General features: G+C 38.8%; 1 protein-coding gene and 1 pseudogene across 1 annotated transcript in view; both read left to right on the top strand.

The window, feature by feature from the left end:
- The window catches only part of DPP4 (dipeptidyl-peptidase 4), a 124328-nt gene extending 115768 nt beyond the window's left edge, over nt 1-8560 (top strand). The window contains exons 24-26 of the mRNA XM_006866987.1: nt 5427-5499; nt 5765-5838; nt 7422-8560. Of these exons, the coding sequence (XP_006867049.1) occupies nt 5427-5499; nt 5765-5838; nt 7422-7523 (249 nt within the window). The 3' untranslated portion in view covers nt 7524-8560. The remainder of the gene's footprint in view (nt 1-5426; nt 5500-5764; nt 5839-7421) is intronic.
- A 3427-nt stretch (nt 8561-11987) lies between these two features.
- On the top strand, nt 11988-12164 carry LOC102824996 (annotated as a pseudogene).
- The last annotated feature ends 6100 nt before the right edge of the window (nt 12165-18264 follow it).

Below are 18264 nucleotides of genomic sequence, written 5' to 3'. Positions count from 1 at the left end.
GAAAGAACAGGCCAAATGGTAGCTAATCAGTTAGGACAGAAGACCGAGGGAGAGAATAGATTTATGAATACACAAAGAAAGAAGTAAAAGATCAAGGGCAAGAAAAAGAGCCCCAAGTCGTGAATCTTATTGCCAAGAGAAGAGGGCAGCCTGGAACACACAGAAGGGACTGATTTAACTTGTAGAGGAGATTTATTTTGCATTTTGCTCAAAATTTGATAGGCTTTTGGCAAGTGTATGAAACAGTCATAGATTTGGCAGTCTTCTGCTAGCAGATTTGAAATGTTCAATCCTTAAGAACTGCTGCATCGTTAGGTTATGCAAAACAGGGTGCAATTTTGTAAATATGCCATCTTGTACTGATTTGACATTTGTTCTATTATCCCAGAATATGCCAAAGGGAAAGAGACCTTCAGATTTAAGCCAAACCTTAACTTGTTTGTTGAGTGCTGATAAAATGTTGACTGCCGTGTGATCTTTAAAGAAGCCAGTGATGCTTAGAGAGGCCTAAAGTAAAGCCCCCTGTCCAGGGTTGTGATGAGAGCTCTTTCCTTGGCATCTTATGGATACAGTTGTTTGATAGGTGTAAATAAGCAAAATATCTGATAGCGTGGGTTGATTTCACTTTTTTTCTAAAACATTTTTCTGAAGCTTATGTTGTGGCGTTAATGGTATTTCCCAAAATGGCATCATACAATGTTATTTATGAGACTTTGGTTGACAGTACAAGCAGGTAATCCCTAATTTGGATGATCTCGCTAAAGTGCAGTGGCTGTTTGTTCCTTGTACAAGAGCCTAGAGATGACAATGACTTCTTTGACTGTGACATTAAGGGATAGTATCACTCAATAAGATAGATACACGGGCTTCAGAGTTATACAGATAAATATTTGATAAATATTTGAACCTCAATTTCCTCATCTGGGAACAGAAATAATCTGACCTACCTCACAGAGTTACTGAAAGGATTAAATGAGTCACACACATGAGCCCACCACCAAGATAGCTTTCAAAACCTGGCAGCTGCCATCTTCGTTATCCTTGCAAAATAAATGACCCTGATGATGTCTAAATGGCACAGAGGGGCAGTTTAGAAGTTGTCATACTGTCTGTTTCTCACAGTACTTCCCTACTCTCATCAGCTCCTTCTTTTATTTCAAAAATACAAAGATTTATTTGTTGGAAGGTAACTGAGGAACCAGCATGATCCAACAAGCAGTTACAGATGGTTCTTCTTGGGGCTTGAAGGAAAAGCTTCTCACAGAGATGCTGTGGAATCGGCACTGCCACTGGACCCATCCTTTCCACTTCCCTTTGCCAGACTGTTGCTGGCAGCAGGGTTCTCCGGAAGTTTCTAGCCTCAAGAGAGTGCCAACCGCACCACCATTCGCATCCTTGCCCATTTATCACTCTGAGCTTCCTTTTTAGTAGTTGGGTGATAGACTATTCGGCTTCTAAGATAATCATCCATTTCCTTTTTTACTTCTGTTTCCATTGGTAGACAAAAGAGGATCATCCTATAGTGGTGGGTAAAATGAGCACAATTAAAGTTTTTCTGATCATTAATTGTACATAAGGCATGCCGGTTTTTCACTGGTATTGGATGCAGAGTGTCACAGGTTAAAGTGCACGGTTCAGGGTATGGTGAAGAGTGTTGGCTGTGAAAAGAGGATGCACTGGCTCATAGAGAATAATTGGTGGTTCAAGAGGCAAGATCACACCGCTGTGTTGTTCCAGGGGTGAAAATGTTCCCCCAGCAGCCTGATAATCTTAACGTTGCCTTTATGCCTCAGGGCTGCCTGCCTCCCTTTCCCAGAAAGGTCCCTCCTGAGGTTTCTCCCAGGGAACAGGGGAAGTATGCATTTGAAATGGCACACTTATCTAGCCTTTGCAGAAAAAGCTTTTGTTTTATTTTTCTCTTGTTGCATTAAAGTATTTGTCTTTCTTTCTTTGTAGTGTAATATTGTTAATGTAAAACAATTTGCATCATGACACTTTTATCACAGTTTTCGTCTTTTTCTCAGTATGTTGCATTTCTCACCATGTCTAGTTCATCACAGCTACAGTGTGTACATCACAACATTTATCTTAGGCTCAGGGTTTTACTTGTTTATAAAAATTGTCTTCTTTCAGCCTGTATTCACTCCATTTAGGAAAAAAAAAAAAAAAAAAAGGCAGCCAGAAACTGTTTTGGTCCAAACTCCAGTAGTTATCACATTCCTTGCTAACTGTCCTGTGTATTTATATGTCTCCTAACTATTACTCTATGTTTCCGTGCTATTTCTTAGTTTGATGTCTCAGGGAGGTTGTAGGAGCTGTTCTTGCTGTCCAAGCTGCTAAGTAAAGAAAGATCAGGAGATGAAGTGAGGTGACGCAGCTGTGGATGTGGGTCAGGTCTGGGTGTTGAAGGTGATTCTTTTCCATGAGCAAAGAGCTAGATTGAATTTTGGGAGACACACGGAAAAAGGAAACAGATGAGCAGTCAGTACAGACTTCAAACATGATCAACAGACAGGGTCCCAGTGGAGGATTCTAGCAGGGTGTTCCAGGGCCTGCAGTTTGTGATCAGATTCAAGTCCTAGCTTCTCTTCCCTATAGCTTATGCTGCACGACAGCATTTTAGGGACATTTATTTTCACCCTTTCTTCTCTCAAGGGCAAAAAATCACTCAAGGTTCTGTTACTGTGCATTAGGCTATCTGAGTATATCACTTACACAGTTAGAAGCAAATGCCTCCCAAATCTAACCGGGCTTTCAGACCCATCTCCTTTCTGATTAATCCAGTCTGAAAAAGCTCAGGGTCTCAGGAGCCGATGGGTACCTGGTATATTTGTGTACTTCAAACTCCGGAACAGGCCATTACATTTTATAGCAGACTGTTCCTCTGCTGGAAGAGCGCACCATGAGCAGCTTGGATTTTAGTAGCAACGCAGTGCAGAATAGAAATTAAAAAGGAGTTGTACAGGAAAAGTTTGTGTCCACCTCTGACTCTCCTGCAGATGCAATCTGATGTCAGTTATCCACCTTCTGATTCTCCATGTCTTTATCTATAAAAGAGGGATGGCACATACCTGCTTCACAGGGATGTTGTAAGGATTAAATTGTTGTTAAGTGCCATTGAGTTGGTTATGAATATCATAGAGTTTCTTGATAGGGTTTCGGACGAGTGTCTGGTGGGTTTGAACCACCAATCTTACAATTAGCAGTCCAGTGCTTATCTTGCAGTGCCACACCAGGACTCTATTAAATGGAATAGTGTTTTCAAAATCTGTTATGATGCTTGACAAGTGATTGGTGTAGTTCAGTCATTCAGAGTTAACTGTTATTATTAGTAATATGGGGAATAGTTTGAAAGTAGGAAAGACATATCTCAATTTCAGAATGAGAATATTTTATCCCACCTATCCCAGATGTTCTCACTTGCCTCTGAAAAACTAGGACAGGATCCTGAAGGCAGTACAAAATCAGTGATTAGTAATTGCTTTCATTTATTAATTTAATGGATGCATATTTAGCCCTGTCATAGCAAAACCCTCTTTTATATATAATGAGCAACATAGCTAAATCCTCTTTTTCATAAAGCTCATGGTTTTCTTGTTGTTGTGAAGTGCTGTCCAGTTGATTCCAACTTGTGTGTGTGTGTGTGTGTGTGTGTATGGTAAATGCCATCAAGTTGGTTCTGACTCATAGTGAGAAGCCGCTGGTGGGTTTGAACTGTTGACCTTGTGGTTTGAAGTCCAGTGCTCATCCTACAGTGCCACAGCAGAAGTCAGTTTTAGTGGGTATATATAAAAAATAAATATCAGTTTACATGAGTTGAAAAAATAAATGAATGAATATGAGATATTAGAGAGATGGATTCATACATGTATGAATCTATTCTGGTTTTTTTTTTTTAAATAATGAGTGTGGTTTTCAGTGAGTCCTAAGTGTTAATTTTGAAAGTCGTGAATAAACTCTTCATTTGGGTCCAAAATGCAATATGGTGTCAGGACAAGTGGGAACCCACCTGCACATAAGTGGGAGGGCATTTGATCTGAGCTGTTCAGGACCAGGTAATCTTGGAAGCCTCGGTCAATATACATTTGTGGTGACCTTATCCTGAAGGTTGTAGATAAAGCATCATAGCATTCTCACATCAACAATTTTAACTTAAAAAAACAAAAAAAAGCTGTGCCATATTTCTTGATTCTCATTTCTGTGAGGCAAACAGAGAAGTTATTCTGATGACTTTTTAAATAGAAAGCCAAGTGCAGAGAGCATCATGTCTCCATCCACATAGCTCACTGATACTGAAATTGAATCAAAATTAGGAGCACCATGACCTCAGCCAGACCACCAGCTCCCATCAACAGTCTTAAACTAGAATTAGCTATAAAGCTCTCCGTAAAATACAAACCCTGCCTCTCCTAAAGTTGACTTTGAGTCACCAAGATGCTTCAAGACTAGCTGGTTGATTTAAACCCCATTGAGCCCCTTCCCCTGTCTATTCAGAACAAGAAAATAGAAGACTGTCTCTCATTCACCCATCAATGATACCACAGCGTCTGTGAGACAATAACTACGTTCATCCCAACTTTGTAAAAATCCCCAAAGGAAGGTCAGATGACCAGTATTAAGCTTCCAAGGGCTTTTCCATCTAAGGCCTCTGACTCACATTTCAGAAGCCCTACCTGACTTAGACCACAGAGCAGTCTTCTTAAAGATGACCTCACAATTTTTGTTTTTTTATATCCTATTTCTCTGGCTGCTTTTGGAATGACTTGGTCCATTCTTACTACAGAATGAAGCAGACAGCAGTGACCCACTGGTTTTCTAAGGCCATCCTTGGTCTTTTTCACCCCTCTCCCCTCCCATATGGTACATTTGCCTAGGTTTTAAACATCTGTTCCTAAAGAGGTAGTATTTGCTTTTCATTCAGAGCCTAGCATGTAGACCAAAGTTCACATGACATATTGCACAGTATGTTTCCTTGCAAATGCTATGTACAGGCTCTTTGAAATGTAGCATGTATGGCACCATGTGACACATGGTTGCCATGGCAATACACTTTTTGGCTGAACTACAGCATAAACCCATGGAACATACATTTCTAATATGAGAGTATGCCCTGCGCTAATGCATAGGACACAGCCAACCTGGGATCTGAGACGCAAGGGGCTTTGCATGGAGCCTCAGTGGCAGGTGCCCACTTCCTGCATGCACAGAGAAGATGTGGCATTTCCCTTTCCAGCCCTGTCTCCCCAGTACTGGGCATGCTGCGCATTCTGCCATGCAGGGAGACAGCATTTGCTTGAATATCGGTTTGCTATATTTTGTATCAAAGGGGGCCCCAGCTGAAAACATTTTATTTTGTAAACTGAAGTGAAAAATCAGTTTATGGCAGATCCTTTTTTGAATAATGACACTCTTTTTCCCCATTCCAGAATTCAACAGTCATGAGCAGAGCTGAAAATTTTAAGCAAGTTGAGTACCTCCTTATTCATGGAACAGCAGATGGTGAGTTTCAGTTAATTAGACTTTTTAGTATCACAGACAGGTTTGCAGTTTCACTACTGACAAAACAAAAGCATGAGGGGCAAGACTGTTACATTTACTTCAATAAAACAGTGTTGCTTTCCACAACTCACTTGTCTTGAGCTAAATGGGATGCTGAGTTCTAGAACTTCAGACAGTCCCTTTCTTCTTGTGCTTTTCTCACCCTTTGGTATCATAAAACTGGAACAGCTATTAGCTACTTTATGTTTCCCTTCTCTCCCTGCAGATAACGTTCACTTTCAGCAGTCAGCTCAGATCTCCAAAGCGCTGGTGGATGCTGGAGTGGATTTCCAGGCAATGGTATAGCAAAACTTTGTGCAAGGGGAGGAGGGCAATTGCTGGTGGGGCTCTGGTTGTATGTCTCTGTGCTGCTTCTCTTCACAGAGGCCCAGGAGACATGGAAAGCGTTAAAAGGGTTTCTATTTTTCCAATAAGAAGCCGGAGAAGTAATGTCCTTGAACCATATAGAGAGTAATGTTCAGGAATGCAAAAGACTGGGGTTGAGAAGTATAATATTGCATATCTTGGGAGTGTCAAAATACTGCTCTCCTGCCCATGTGATTGTTCAGTCTGTCCTTTCCCTTTTGATTTAAAAGTAATCACTTATTCAGTAAATGTGTGGCAGAGTAATTCTAAAGTGAAACCAGCATGATAATAGCTCAGCTCAAATATGAGAATTCATTTGTGTCTAGGATATATTACTAGCCGTTCTACCAACAGTGGGATATTAATAATCAGCACACTTCAGCATTTGCAATTGCCATGTTATCTTTTGTTGAATAACCACATGCAGTAAACAACGAGACTTGTTTTATAAAGTCAGAAGGGACTAAAGTTACTGCTGCCTATCCAGAGAATATTTCTAGGTATTAAGGCAAATCCATTTCCCAGATTAAGAAGAAAATGTATGGATGTGTTGCACCAAATATTTTTGTGTAAAATGCAGTCTTCATGTCTTTTGTAGCCAGAAAAGCCTGCTTTTCTCCAGTCTCTTCTAACCTACAGCCTTCACTCTGTGCTTAGTTCAAATGCTGCCCACTGTAGATCATTTGAATACTGGAAACACTGACTTATACTTTGGGTCAGGTTCTTATAAATAAGAGATTATTTAAGGTTCATTTTTCTTATCAGGTTTCATTTTTTCTCTATTAAAAAAACACATAATATTCTGATTAAGCAGTTTTAAAAAAGTTACTTTATATCTTGTAATATGTTTGTCTATGACTCCATTTTTGTTTAATATAGCATGAGTTGACTCGTTTGTGCCTTAAGTCCCAAGCTTTTTCTAGAAATGTCACACATACTTATATTTTTTACATGCCAGTGAAAAAATCTTAGTGTTTACAAATAATCATTTGACTTTTGACTGCACTTATGTTATATATATATAATGTTTAAATATTGAAAGAGACTTTCCAACTCCTTAGTGATATATATTACGAAAAATTGCTTTTAAAGCACCCATTTATTTTAGTGCAGTTTATACTAATAAAGTGTAGGAGAAATATAATAAATGATAACAATTAAACCAAGTGGGCTCAATGAGGTACACGTTGTCTTCTGTGCATGGCGTGGTTTTAAGTGTCCATTGAGTCAAATTTAACAATGAATTTGAGTGCATTAATTAGAATTTACATTTTCTTAAAGCACATTGTGGTAAAGCCAAATTCACAGTGAGTTGTCTTAGCACCTGCATCGGTAGACAGGGGACTGTTTTGTAGGACAGGAAAAAGTTCTGAGGAAAATTAGTAACTTTTGATTAAGCTGTTGCAAGAATTAAAACACCTTACTTTATACCACTATGCTCATGTGGGCTCATTTGAATTGATGGGGTGGGGGAAAGCTGAGTTCCTAATTCTGACCTTTTTACTTTGTCTTTCTAGTGGTATACTGACGAAGACCATGGAATTGCCAGCAGCTCAGCACACCAACATATATATACTCACATGAGTCACTTCATAAAACAATGCTTCTCTCTTCCTTAGCACTTCAAAATAGCATGCCAGTAAAGCTTATTACAAACCACTTTTGTTTTCAGTATTTCAAAACTGTACTGTCAAGATGATGATCTTAAAGCAAATGTACTCAAATTAAGAAATTGAAGGTTACCCTTGTGCCAAATTTTACACCTATTAACCCTAAAACTTCTGTCTTTGCAACAGATTATTGTTTTATAGAAAAGTTTGAATTATTCAGTCCAGTTTCATTTTAGCATTTAAAATCATTTCCATATCAGCTGCTGAAACAACAGAAACTATGAATTGTTTTTATGGGTGTTTTGCATAGGTTCCTGGACAGGGCTTTTATCTTTTTCTAACTGGACTTATGTCTTTAAAGGAATGGCAAGATGTGGGCAGTAATGTCACTAAGACAGAGACAAGAAAACAACAAAAAAAAAGATTCTGAAGGGATGATGGCAGGGCCAGCCTGGGAACCCAAGGCTGAGCATATCAACCCCGCGAGGCTACTGTTAGCTCCCTCAGAGAGGAGCTCTTCATAACCAGGCACAGTTTTCTGAGAAAGACTATTCAAACAGTCTCAGGAAATCGTATATGCAAAGCACCAACTTCTGAGTAAAACCACAGCCTTTGATTAGAATCCAAAGAAATGAAAGGGAAATTGCCAACAATACAAGGTCTCCAGGTGCCAGTTAGGGCTACAGGTGCTATAAAACAGCAAGGGCGAGGGGAAAGCATTTAAAATGTGTTTTAAAAGACAATGCTGATGTTTCATGGTAGAAGAGGCGGCTTGGAACTCGGATGTGAGTGAACACATCAGCTTGCTCTGTTAAAAGGTGAAAATATTTGTATCATAAATCCTACTTGAAGGAGTCCTTGCATCAAGTTTTCTTATTTCATTTCTTTGAGCATCTTAATTAAAAGAATATTTTAAGTGTCTTGGTTTCATTTTTTGAAAAAAACAAACTGAAAATAAAGCAGAATGTGAATGTATCATTATCTGCCTTCTGCATAATGTGGAATCTCCACTGGTCAATGAATAAATGTGCCTTCATTTTTTCAGAGGTAATGAATTGTGTCTTGAATCAGACCTAAACCACACTGACATATGGACATGTTTCTCCAGAAAGGCTCTTGTTTATTTTGTTAGTTATTCCAGGCCTTGTAAACATGCAAAGATTTCAGTTTTTGTAAAATAAATCAGAGATATAAAAACCTGTTTAATGAAGCAGTCTATAATGCTTTTGTCTAACACATACACAAGTTCTGTCTTCATAAATATACCTTTTATGAAACGGGCTCAAAATGAACTCAGTGTGTGATATACTGCTATTGTTGTTAGGTGTTGTCCAATTGGTTCCAATGCATAGCGACCCTGTATACAACAGAACAGAACACCAAGTCCTGTGCCATCCTCACAACTGTTGGCTGTGCTTGAACCCATTGTTGCATTCACTGTGTCCTTTTCCTCAGGGGGAGGGTCTTCCTCTTTTGCACTAACCCACTACAAGCATGATGTCCTTCTCAAGGGACTGGTCCCTCCTGATAACATGTCCAAAGTGAAATAATACAAAGTATAATACATACAAATATAACACATACTGTAGAATTGGATTCTCAGGAACTAATGAAGTGTATGTGATAAGAATAAATAATATTGATAATACCAGCTTTATAGCTCTGCTAGCTCAATAAAAATAAACAGGGAATAAAAAAGTCTAATCAATGACTTAAGTGCTGGACTATTTTTGGATGACATAAACGTAATAATAATTGTTTTGATTGTATCTATGTACCTAATTATAGAAAGCATAGATTTCAGATCCTGAACTCGGCCTAATGACACAATGTCTACATAAACTGAGGAACCATGGCTTGACTTTTTGTTTTAATTATTTGCAAGATGACTTCATTTTTCAAAAGTTAAACTTTTGCTAGACAATGTTATTCCAGGGAGAGTGAGCCAAAGCAAAAAAATCTAAAAATGGAATAATCTGTCAATTTACCGATGAAACTAATGCTTGCACAAAGATGGACAGAGGTAAAGAAGTTGATGGATTATAGATAGATATAATCTGAAACTAAATTTGAAACACAGGAAATCGCAACCTGTGGGCACGTGGGTGGCTGGGATACCTTTCATAAACAACCTGTTAGAGTACACCCAGCACCTATAGGTATACATAGAAGGAGAAGAAAATACATAGAAGGGAAAGAAAAGCTGTTTGCATATTTTCTATGGCTACAGGGTTGGGTTTTAAAGTTCAAGATTTTTAGAAGATAATTAAAAACAATATTTTTTTCACATAAGTTGCTGTAAATCTTGTTCAAACCTTCATGTTGTCTTAAATAGCAGGTACGCACCTTCGACTGAGGACCATATAAAATCTATTACGCTGTATGTCATTATCATGTTCTCATTCTTACTCGCATATGCTCAGTGAGGTTTACCAGCTCCACCTTTTGACACTACCTGCTTGTTCTAAGTAGGTATGAGGGTTCTAATTTATAAGACTACCTATGAACCTACTTTAAAATTTTTCTTTTAATTTGTAAGTAGATTTGTACAACACTGATTATTTAATAAGCTCTAAATGGAAAACATACCAAAACACAATAACAGTTCCCCACCCCTCAAAGAACACAATTTTGTTGCATCAACTTTGTGACAACTGTTTTTAGTAGTGTCCATCCAAGAAAGCTTTTGCGTATAACATAAGTGATCTGGCATGTTTTTTCAGGATGTCTAAGGGGTACATATGGTTGAGAATGAGAGATAAGTGGCAGAATAAGGAATCACATTGCCATCCAATAAGAAAAACGCAGAGCGTGGAGTTCTAGGATCAGTGTCATGGTCGGGAGGAATTTCTCGTCATTCTTCATGTCACCTTTCTATGATAGTGTTGTTGATGTTACTTGCCTTCAAATCTATCCCGATTCATAGAGACCCTGCATAGGGTTTCCAAGGAGCAGCTAGTGGGTTTGAACTGCCAGCCTTGGTTCACAGTCCAGTACAGATCCTACAGCACCATAATGTTGTTGTTAAATGCTGTCGAATCGGTTCTGACACGTAGCAACACTGTATAGGGTTTCTCAGGAGTGATTGGTGAGCTTGAACTGCCAACCTAGCAGTTCAAACTGACTTTGCAGTCCAGCATATTAACTAGCCAACATTACTATACCAGGACAGTGATATTTAACCCCAAGAATTTGACTTAATAAAGAGCAAAATTGCTTGCTACTTGTTGAGAAGGGCATCTTTTTCAGTTCATACAAGACTTAAACTTCAACAAACTCAAAAGTTCTTATTCTACAGAGTGTCTCATCTAAAGCAACACCCCAAATTTTCTCAAATTATTTAAAAGCATGTGTAAGTATGGTGAGAAATGTGACCCATCAAACAAGCATCACTTCTTTTACCAAGTGCCATGGTTTGTGACTCATGAGCAAATAGTATTTCATTGTGTAGATTTGGTTTCAAATGTCAATGACAAACAAAAACTAGCATTGAGAAGAAGCAGTGCTATCATTTTAACTCAATTCTGGTTGCATGCTCTGGAGTCATCCTGGTAAGGATCAAAGTGACCACATATCACCCCTGCTAGAGCCTCAGTGCACTGCAGACCTGGGCTAGAACGTCAGCATCACCATTCACTATACCGACTGTCACCTACTAGGGTAAAATTGCCTCAGAGAGTTTCCAAAACTATAAATGTTTACAGGAATAGAGGCAGCAGCATCTTTCTCCCAAGGAAGAGTTGCTGGGCTTGAACCACTGCCTTGCAGTTATCAGTCCAACACTCAACCCAGTGTACCACCCAGGCTTCTTATCACTCATTTGTTGTTAAATGCCTTCGAGTTGGAATGAATGAACAGACTGAAGCTAAACTAAAACTTAGGTTGTTACTGTTAAGCATGTCAAGGCAGTTTCGATTCATAGTGACCCTGCATAGGGTTTCCAAGGAGGACCTGTGGGTTTGAACCACTGACCTCCTACCACTCACTAGTGAGAAACATTTTAGAGAACATTAATAGATCTCTTTGAACTCCAGATTCCTGATTTAAAACAGTACAAAAATTATCTACCTCATAGAATTGCTGCATGGTTGTGGGGGCCTGGAATCTTCCTTTTATCTTTTTCCTCTTTCTATTCACAACTATTTAGCCTCTTCTGCCTCAATAATTACATTATTAGATTAGTACTTAGATTTCCCAGATACATGCCTTAGATTTTTGTATCCTTGGGGGTTGGACACAGGAAGGTACTTAATAAGCATTTGCTTTTGGTCTAATACTGACATATCTGTGACTATTCTTTTTGGATCTTTTATCATCCCTAATAAACTGAGCAGCAGCAGCTTCGGATACATTTTACTTAGGACTGATCAGGAGCCTTTATTGGGAGGTAAAGAACAGAGCACAGAGTACACCTTCCACCAACTTAGTATCCTCTTTGCGACCTGCCTTCCCACCTCCCTCACCTTGCTAGCAATGAACCCCAATTGCTCAGGCACCATGCGTGACTTCTGTGTCTGCTCTGGCTCCTGCAAGTGCAATCACACCTCCTGCAGGAAGAGTTGCTGCTCCTGCTGCCCCATGGGCTGGGCCCAGTGCACCTAGGGCTGCACCTGCAAAGGGGCATGGGACAACTGCAGCTGCTCTGCCTAACATGGGAGCGCTCCACCCAGGTGTAAGTGGAGTGACTTATACAAAGCTGGAGTTTTTTTCTCAAACAGTCTTGACCTGTGTGCTACCTCTTTTCTTCTAGTAAAGATATTAGTGATAATAAACTGTGTTGACTTTAAAAAAAAAAGAACAGAGCAAAGAAATAGCTCTGTTACAAAAATACGTAAGATATGATACCAGTCTTCAAGGAGCTTACTGATAAATGAAAGAAAGACATCTCAGACAGAAACTTACAAGGCAAGAGTACCTAGACATAAAGCTAACTTTCGTATCTAGATAAGAATGGATGAAATGCATAGGATGCAAGAGTGGTCAGGGAGAAGGTGAGTTCTAGACTCAGATGAGCCAGCCATTGACCAAATTTGGTTTACACTAATCCTGGTGTGACGTTGTAGGATAAGCACTAGACTGGACTGCGAACCACAAGGTCAGTGGCTCAAACCCACTAGCCACTCTTTGGAAACTCTATTCAGGGTTACTATGAGTCAGAACAAACTCAATGGCACTTAACAACAACAATCCTGTAGGATAAGTACTGGATCACAAGGTCAGTTTGAATCAACTTGATGACCCTTAACAACAACAACATTAAGGAGTCCTAATAACGGGCGATCCTAATAATGATGTTGGAGGCTTTTACTAGTCAGGTGAAATGCCATTTGCTCCTAAGTTGCTTTCTGTGAAAATGAGGAAATACATACCACATAAAACAAACAAAGCATAAAAACGAGAGTGGTCATTGAGTCAATTTTGATTCATGGAAACCTTTTGTAAATTTCTGTTTGTAAATTTCAAATTGTTAGAAAAATTTTGAAATGTCTATATCATCAAGTTTTTTTTCATTTTAGGAATGTCTAAATTTAAATACAGTTCAAGCTCACCAGCTGATCCTTGGAAACCCTATGCAGGGTTGCTATGAGTCAGAACCAACTCAACAGCACTTAAAAAACAACAACCTACACCTCAGAGTCCTGGTGTGTTGCTGGAAGATAAGTTGTAGGACTCTTCACATGGTCGGTGGTTCAAGCCCACCTGCCACTCCTCGGGAACCACATACAGGGTTGTTAATGTGTTGGGACCTACTTGATAGCACTTAACAACAACAATTGATCTATCAGGAGCACTGGTTGCACAATGGTTAAGTACTAGAATGCTGAAAGGTTGGAGCTTCAAATCCACCAGTCACTCCATGGGAGAAAAGATCTGGCAATCTGCTCCTATAAAGATTACAACCTAAGAAACTCTATGGCCAGTTCTACTCTGTCCTGTTGTTAAGTGCCATTGTGTCGATTCCGACCCATAACGACCCTGTATAGGGTTTCCAAGGAGCAGCTGGTGAGCTTGAACCACCGACCATACATTTCAAACCGACTTTACAGGCCAGTGTATTAACCCACAGCGCCACACCAGGACTCCAAGTATTCCATAGCACACAATAACAACAACATGAGACAGAATCAAATCAATGACAAACAACAACCATCTACACTTAGATTTGTTTAATAGTTTCAGGCTTTTCAGAACATTTACTTAAATGCAACCCAAGCCTAGTAGCATAGTGGATTATGAGCTGGGCTATTACCCACATGGTCAGCAGTTTGCATCTACCAACCACTCTGTAGGAGAAAGATGAGGATTTCTGCTCCTGTAAAGATTTATAGCCTTGGAAATCCTATACAGGGTCACTATGTGGCCAGACTGACTTGGCAGCACACAGCCACCACCAAGGCACATAATCCATCCATACCTGAGTGCTCTAAAGAAAATGAATGAGGCTAAAGCTATTCTTGTCTGGAATTACTTATTTGGTACCCGAGGAATATGTTGAAGCCAGTTTGATTTCAATCATAATAGAAGTCTAAGGACCACTCACAAACAGTTTGGTATAGTCATTTCAAGATAATCCTGAGATCAGAGTCTCTAAGAAAACCATTCCACTCTTTCTCCATTATACTGTCAATTCACTTGTCAGATTTATCTTTCCAAATATTTGTATGTCTCCATTACTCAAAACTCTTAATAAAGTTCAATTGCCTTAGTATATAATCTTACATCATTTACAATCTGTCTTCAATTTGTGTTTCTATCTTTTCTTACATGTCTCTGCTATCCTTCCATGACTGCCATATTGGACTGTTTACTGGGTTTCAAATATGCCATACACCAATGTGTCTAGCTCTAGCTATGGTATACATTTTTCCTATTCAATTGCATCTTTATTTAAAAACTGTCAAGTCTTTAAGATTTGTTGCAGTTCCTGTAGTAACCTCCCCACATGCATCCTAATTTATATCATAATTCTTCCATAATGCGTTTCTCAGACTCTTGCCTACTCAAATTCCTGTTCCCGAGTCACTACTTTAATCATACTGTTAACTCAGTACCTATCACAATCATATTAGTTATGTATCTATCTCACTTTAGAAGCAAGGACCTATGGTTCTTTTTGCAATTCTGTAGCATAAAGACAGGTGCCTACTATACTGATAAGCCTGAGTCTGAAATAGTTGTATCAACACAATATTCAGGAGAATCTGAATATTGGTGTTCTTCAGTGGGACTGAGTACAACTTCCCTCCCCAAGTGCATATTTATAGAATTTTCACATTGTCCAAATAACTTTCATGAAACATTCAAATGGTTCTAATTTCCCCTCATTTCATTGTGTGAATATGTGAGATAGAAATATTGGAAAATTTGGAGAGCAATCTTGCAATGATAATAGAACAGTAAAGTGACTAGGAGTAAACAGGCTAAAACAAACTAAAACAAAAGCTTACTACTGTTGGTAAGTGCTGCCAAGTCGGTTCTGACTCATAAAGACCCTGAATAGGGTTTCCGAGGAGCTGCTGGTGGGTTTGAATCACTGACCTTGAGATTAGCAGTCCAGTGCTTATCCTACAGCAACATACCAGGACTCCAACTAAAACTAAAAGAAAGGTTGTTATTAAGTGCCTTTGAGGTGGTTCTGACTCATAGCAACTCTGTATAGGGTTTCTGAGGAGCGGCTGGTGAGCCTGAACTGCCAACCTTGCAGTCCAGCACATTAACCTGCAGTGCCACACCAGACTCCAAAGATAGACCAACAAAGGTAGAAAAGAAAGGTAGACTGACAAAAATAGGAATCAGAATAAGCCACACTTTGAAGAGCCAAGAAAATTCCTAAAAGATTTAGGGATTGTTGAAATACATACTGCTTGTGAATCATCAGTGGATAGTTTCTATCAGACTATGAGTTTCATATACACCAGGAGACATTCAGACAAGATTTAGGGAAAACTTCCCAATACTGAACTATGTTAAGTGGCAGCAATGATAAAGTAAACCAATACAGCCTCAGTCATTTCAGTAGCTGGTTTATTAATCAAGAGAAAAATACTAACCAGTAGGTTTCTGAATGCATACTATCAGATGGCTAGAGAAGGAGAGTGGTTTCATCTGGAGCCACATTTTAGGATATATTTCCCATCAGGGGAAAAACAAAAGTTTAAGGAGTCCTGTTAAGTAAGGCACTGTAGGATAAGCACTGGGCTGCAAGGTCGGTTTGAACCACACAGCCAGCAGTTCAAGTTCAACAGCCACTCCTTAGAAACCCTATATAGGGTTGCTATGAGTCTGAATTAACTTGATGGTACTTAACAACAACAATAAGGAGTCCTAATAATGGGGGCGGGAGGGAGGGGAAGAGTGCAGGGGTGGGGGGTGGGTGTTGGAATCCTATTAATGATATTGGAGGCTTTTACTAGTCTGGTGAAATGCCATTTGCTACTAAGTTGCTTTCTGTGAAAATGAGGAAATACATACCACATAAAACAAAGCATAAAAACGTGAATTGTCTGAATTGTCACTGAGTCAGTTTTGATTCATGGAGACCTTTTATAAACTTGTGTAAATTTCAAATTGTTAGAATAATTTTGAAATGCCTATATCACCAAATTTTCTTCATTTTGTTGTTGTTGTTAGGTGCCATTGAGTCGGTACCGACTCATAGCGACCCTATGCACAAGGGAACGAAACACAGCTGGGTCCTAGGCCAACCTCGCAATTGTTGCCACGCTTGAGCCCATTGATGCTGCCACTTTGGCAATCCATCTCTCTGGGGGTCTTCCTCTTTTTCTCTGACCCTCTTCCTTACCAAACATGACATCTACACTCTGTTGTTTTTGTTGTTAAGTGCCGTCGAGTCGGTTCCGACCCATAGTGACTCTGAACAGGGTTTCCGAGGCTGTAAATCTTTACGGGAGCAGAAAGCCTCATCTTTCTCCCGCAGAGCAGCTGGTAGTTTCTAACTGCTGACCTTGCGGTTCACAGCCTGATTCGTAACCACTACACTACCAGAGCTCCTTTGTTGTTGTTGTGAAGTGCTATAGAGTCGGTTCCAACCCATAGCGACCCTGTATCGGGTTTCCAAGAAGCAGCTGGTGAGCTTGAACCACCGACCTTGCAGTTCAAACGGCTTTGCAGTCTGGCGCATTAACCCACAGTGCCACAGTCTAAATCTAAACACTATGTCCAAACAACAATCACAATGTTCTGTAGTGATTTACTGATTAAAACTATGAAAATATAATAAAACGAAAAGACAAGAGACGTTGCATTACAATTTAAAATGTGCAAGGAAGTAAGTTAGGATATTTGCAATATTTATTTTCACATAACAATTCTTAGTTGTGAAAATCACAATATCCTAGTCACATTTACACATCACTTAAACTTTGCAATAAATTACAATCAAGATATTCAGCAGTTTCAACCAGGAATCTGAAATCAGAAGTAAATATATAACACTACATTTTTCGTATATTTTATATGATTTCAAAATATTAGGATTAACATAGGAATAGCATCAAAATTCACACAAGAACAAAATAACTATAAAAATACTCAGAAATACAGAATTTCATTGGATATAATTGCTTCTATTCAAATAGGTGATCAAGTGAAGCTTTTAATTCACTGTGATCTTATTTCACAGAACAGTTTTTAATATATTAAAACACCCAGAGGCTGCTTTTGGGACAGGCTGCATGTATAGTAAGTGTAAATCATAGAACAATGAAAATGTTTACAACGTAGTATCTGTATAAAATGAACAAAGGCAAAATAATTGGAATGGAAAGTTTCTGTATTTTACCTTGACATTTAATGGATATAAACTTTATTAATGTAAATTGCTCGTCTCACATATTTTAGGTTACTGTTCCATAAAAAAAAGGAATCCTAAAAAGATCGTGAGGGGAATTTTTCAGAAGGTATCAAAATTGTTGACCCTAATGGAGGCTCCGCCCCTCCCCCCAACACACATAGGCTTCATTCATTAGCTTAATCCCAGAGGATTCTGCTGTTGTTGTTTTCATTTCCACTTTCCATGGGCATGACATGCAGAGTAAATCATTAATTGTTTGGAAAAGTCACATAGCCCTGAATTATTGTAAAACTGGACACTGAAGTATTATATGATTGATGATCACTGCTCATTCTTAGGAACCAGAAAATGATGAGATTTAGCCTTTATTAACTTTACATTCATTTTAAATGAATAAAACAGTACATTTTTAGCAGTGATCAAAATTCTTAACTTGCCTTCACATGTATAAGCCTACTGCTTCATATGGACTGAAATAGGTACAGAACCTTCTCAAACAGAAGCTGAAAATTTCATTTATAAGATTATTTTTCCATAACATGCATTTACTTAAAAAGTGGGAAAGAGTTTTGCAGAAAAAAATGACAACTGGAGACCTGTCAGTGTACCATTAGAACATGACTCAGAACCAGCATTAAGCATGATCATTAGCAACGGAATAACTGTACAAGAGTGGAAGGTCATGTACCAAGACCATCTTGTGGTATTCCACAAGGACGTATACAATAGGTTTATTGGAAAACATTTGTTGTCAATGGGAGAGAAATGTAACAGCAAATTTCTGATAAAGGTTTGTATTGAAAACTCCATAAAACTGTTAGAAAGTTTTTTCTAAAGCATTTCCTATAAGCCTAGTATTTGATCAAATAATCAAACTTGAATTTTATGCAAACTTACCTGACTTTTTATATTAGTGTCTGTGATTCTTTTGAACAA

This window comes from Chrysochloris asiatica, unplaced genomic scaffold, assembly GCF_000296735.1.
Source record: "Chrysochloris asiatica unplaced genomic scaffold, ChrAsi1.0 scaffold00099, whole genome shotgun sequence".
Classification (NCBI taxonomy): Eukaryota; Metazoa; Chordata; class Mammalia; order Afrosoricida; family Chrysochloridae; genus Chrysochloris; species Chrysochloris asiatica.
This window is presented reverse-complemented; position numbering and strand designations above follow the sequence as displayed.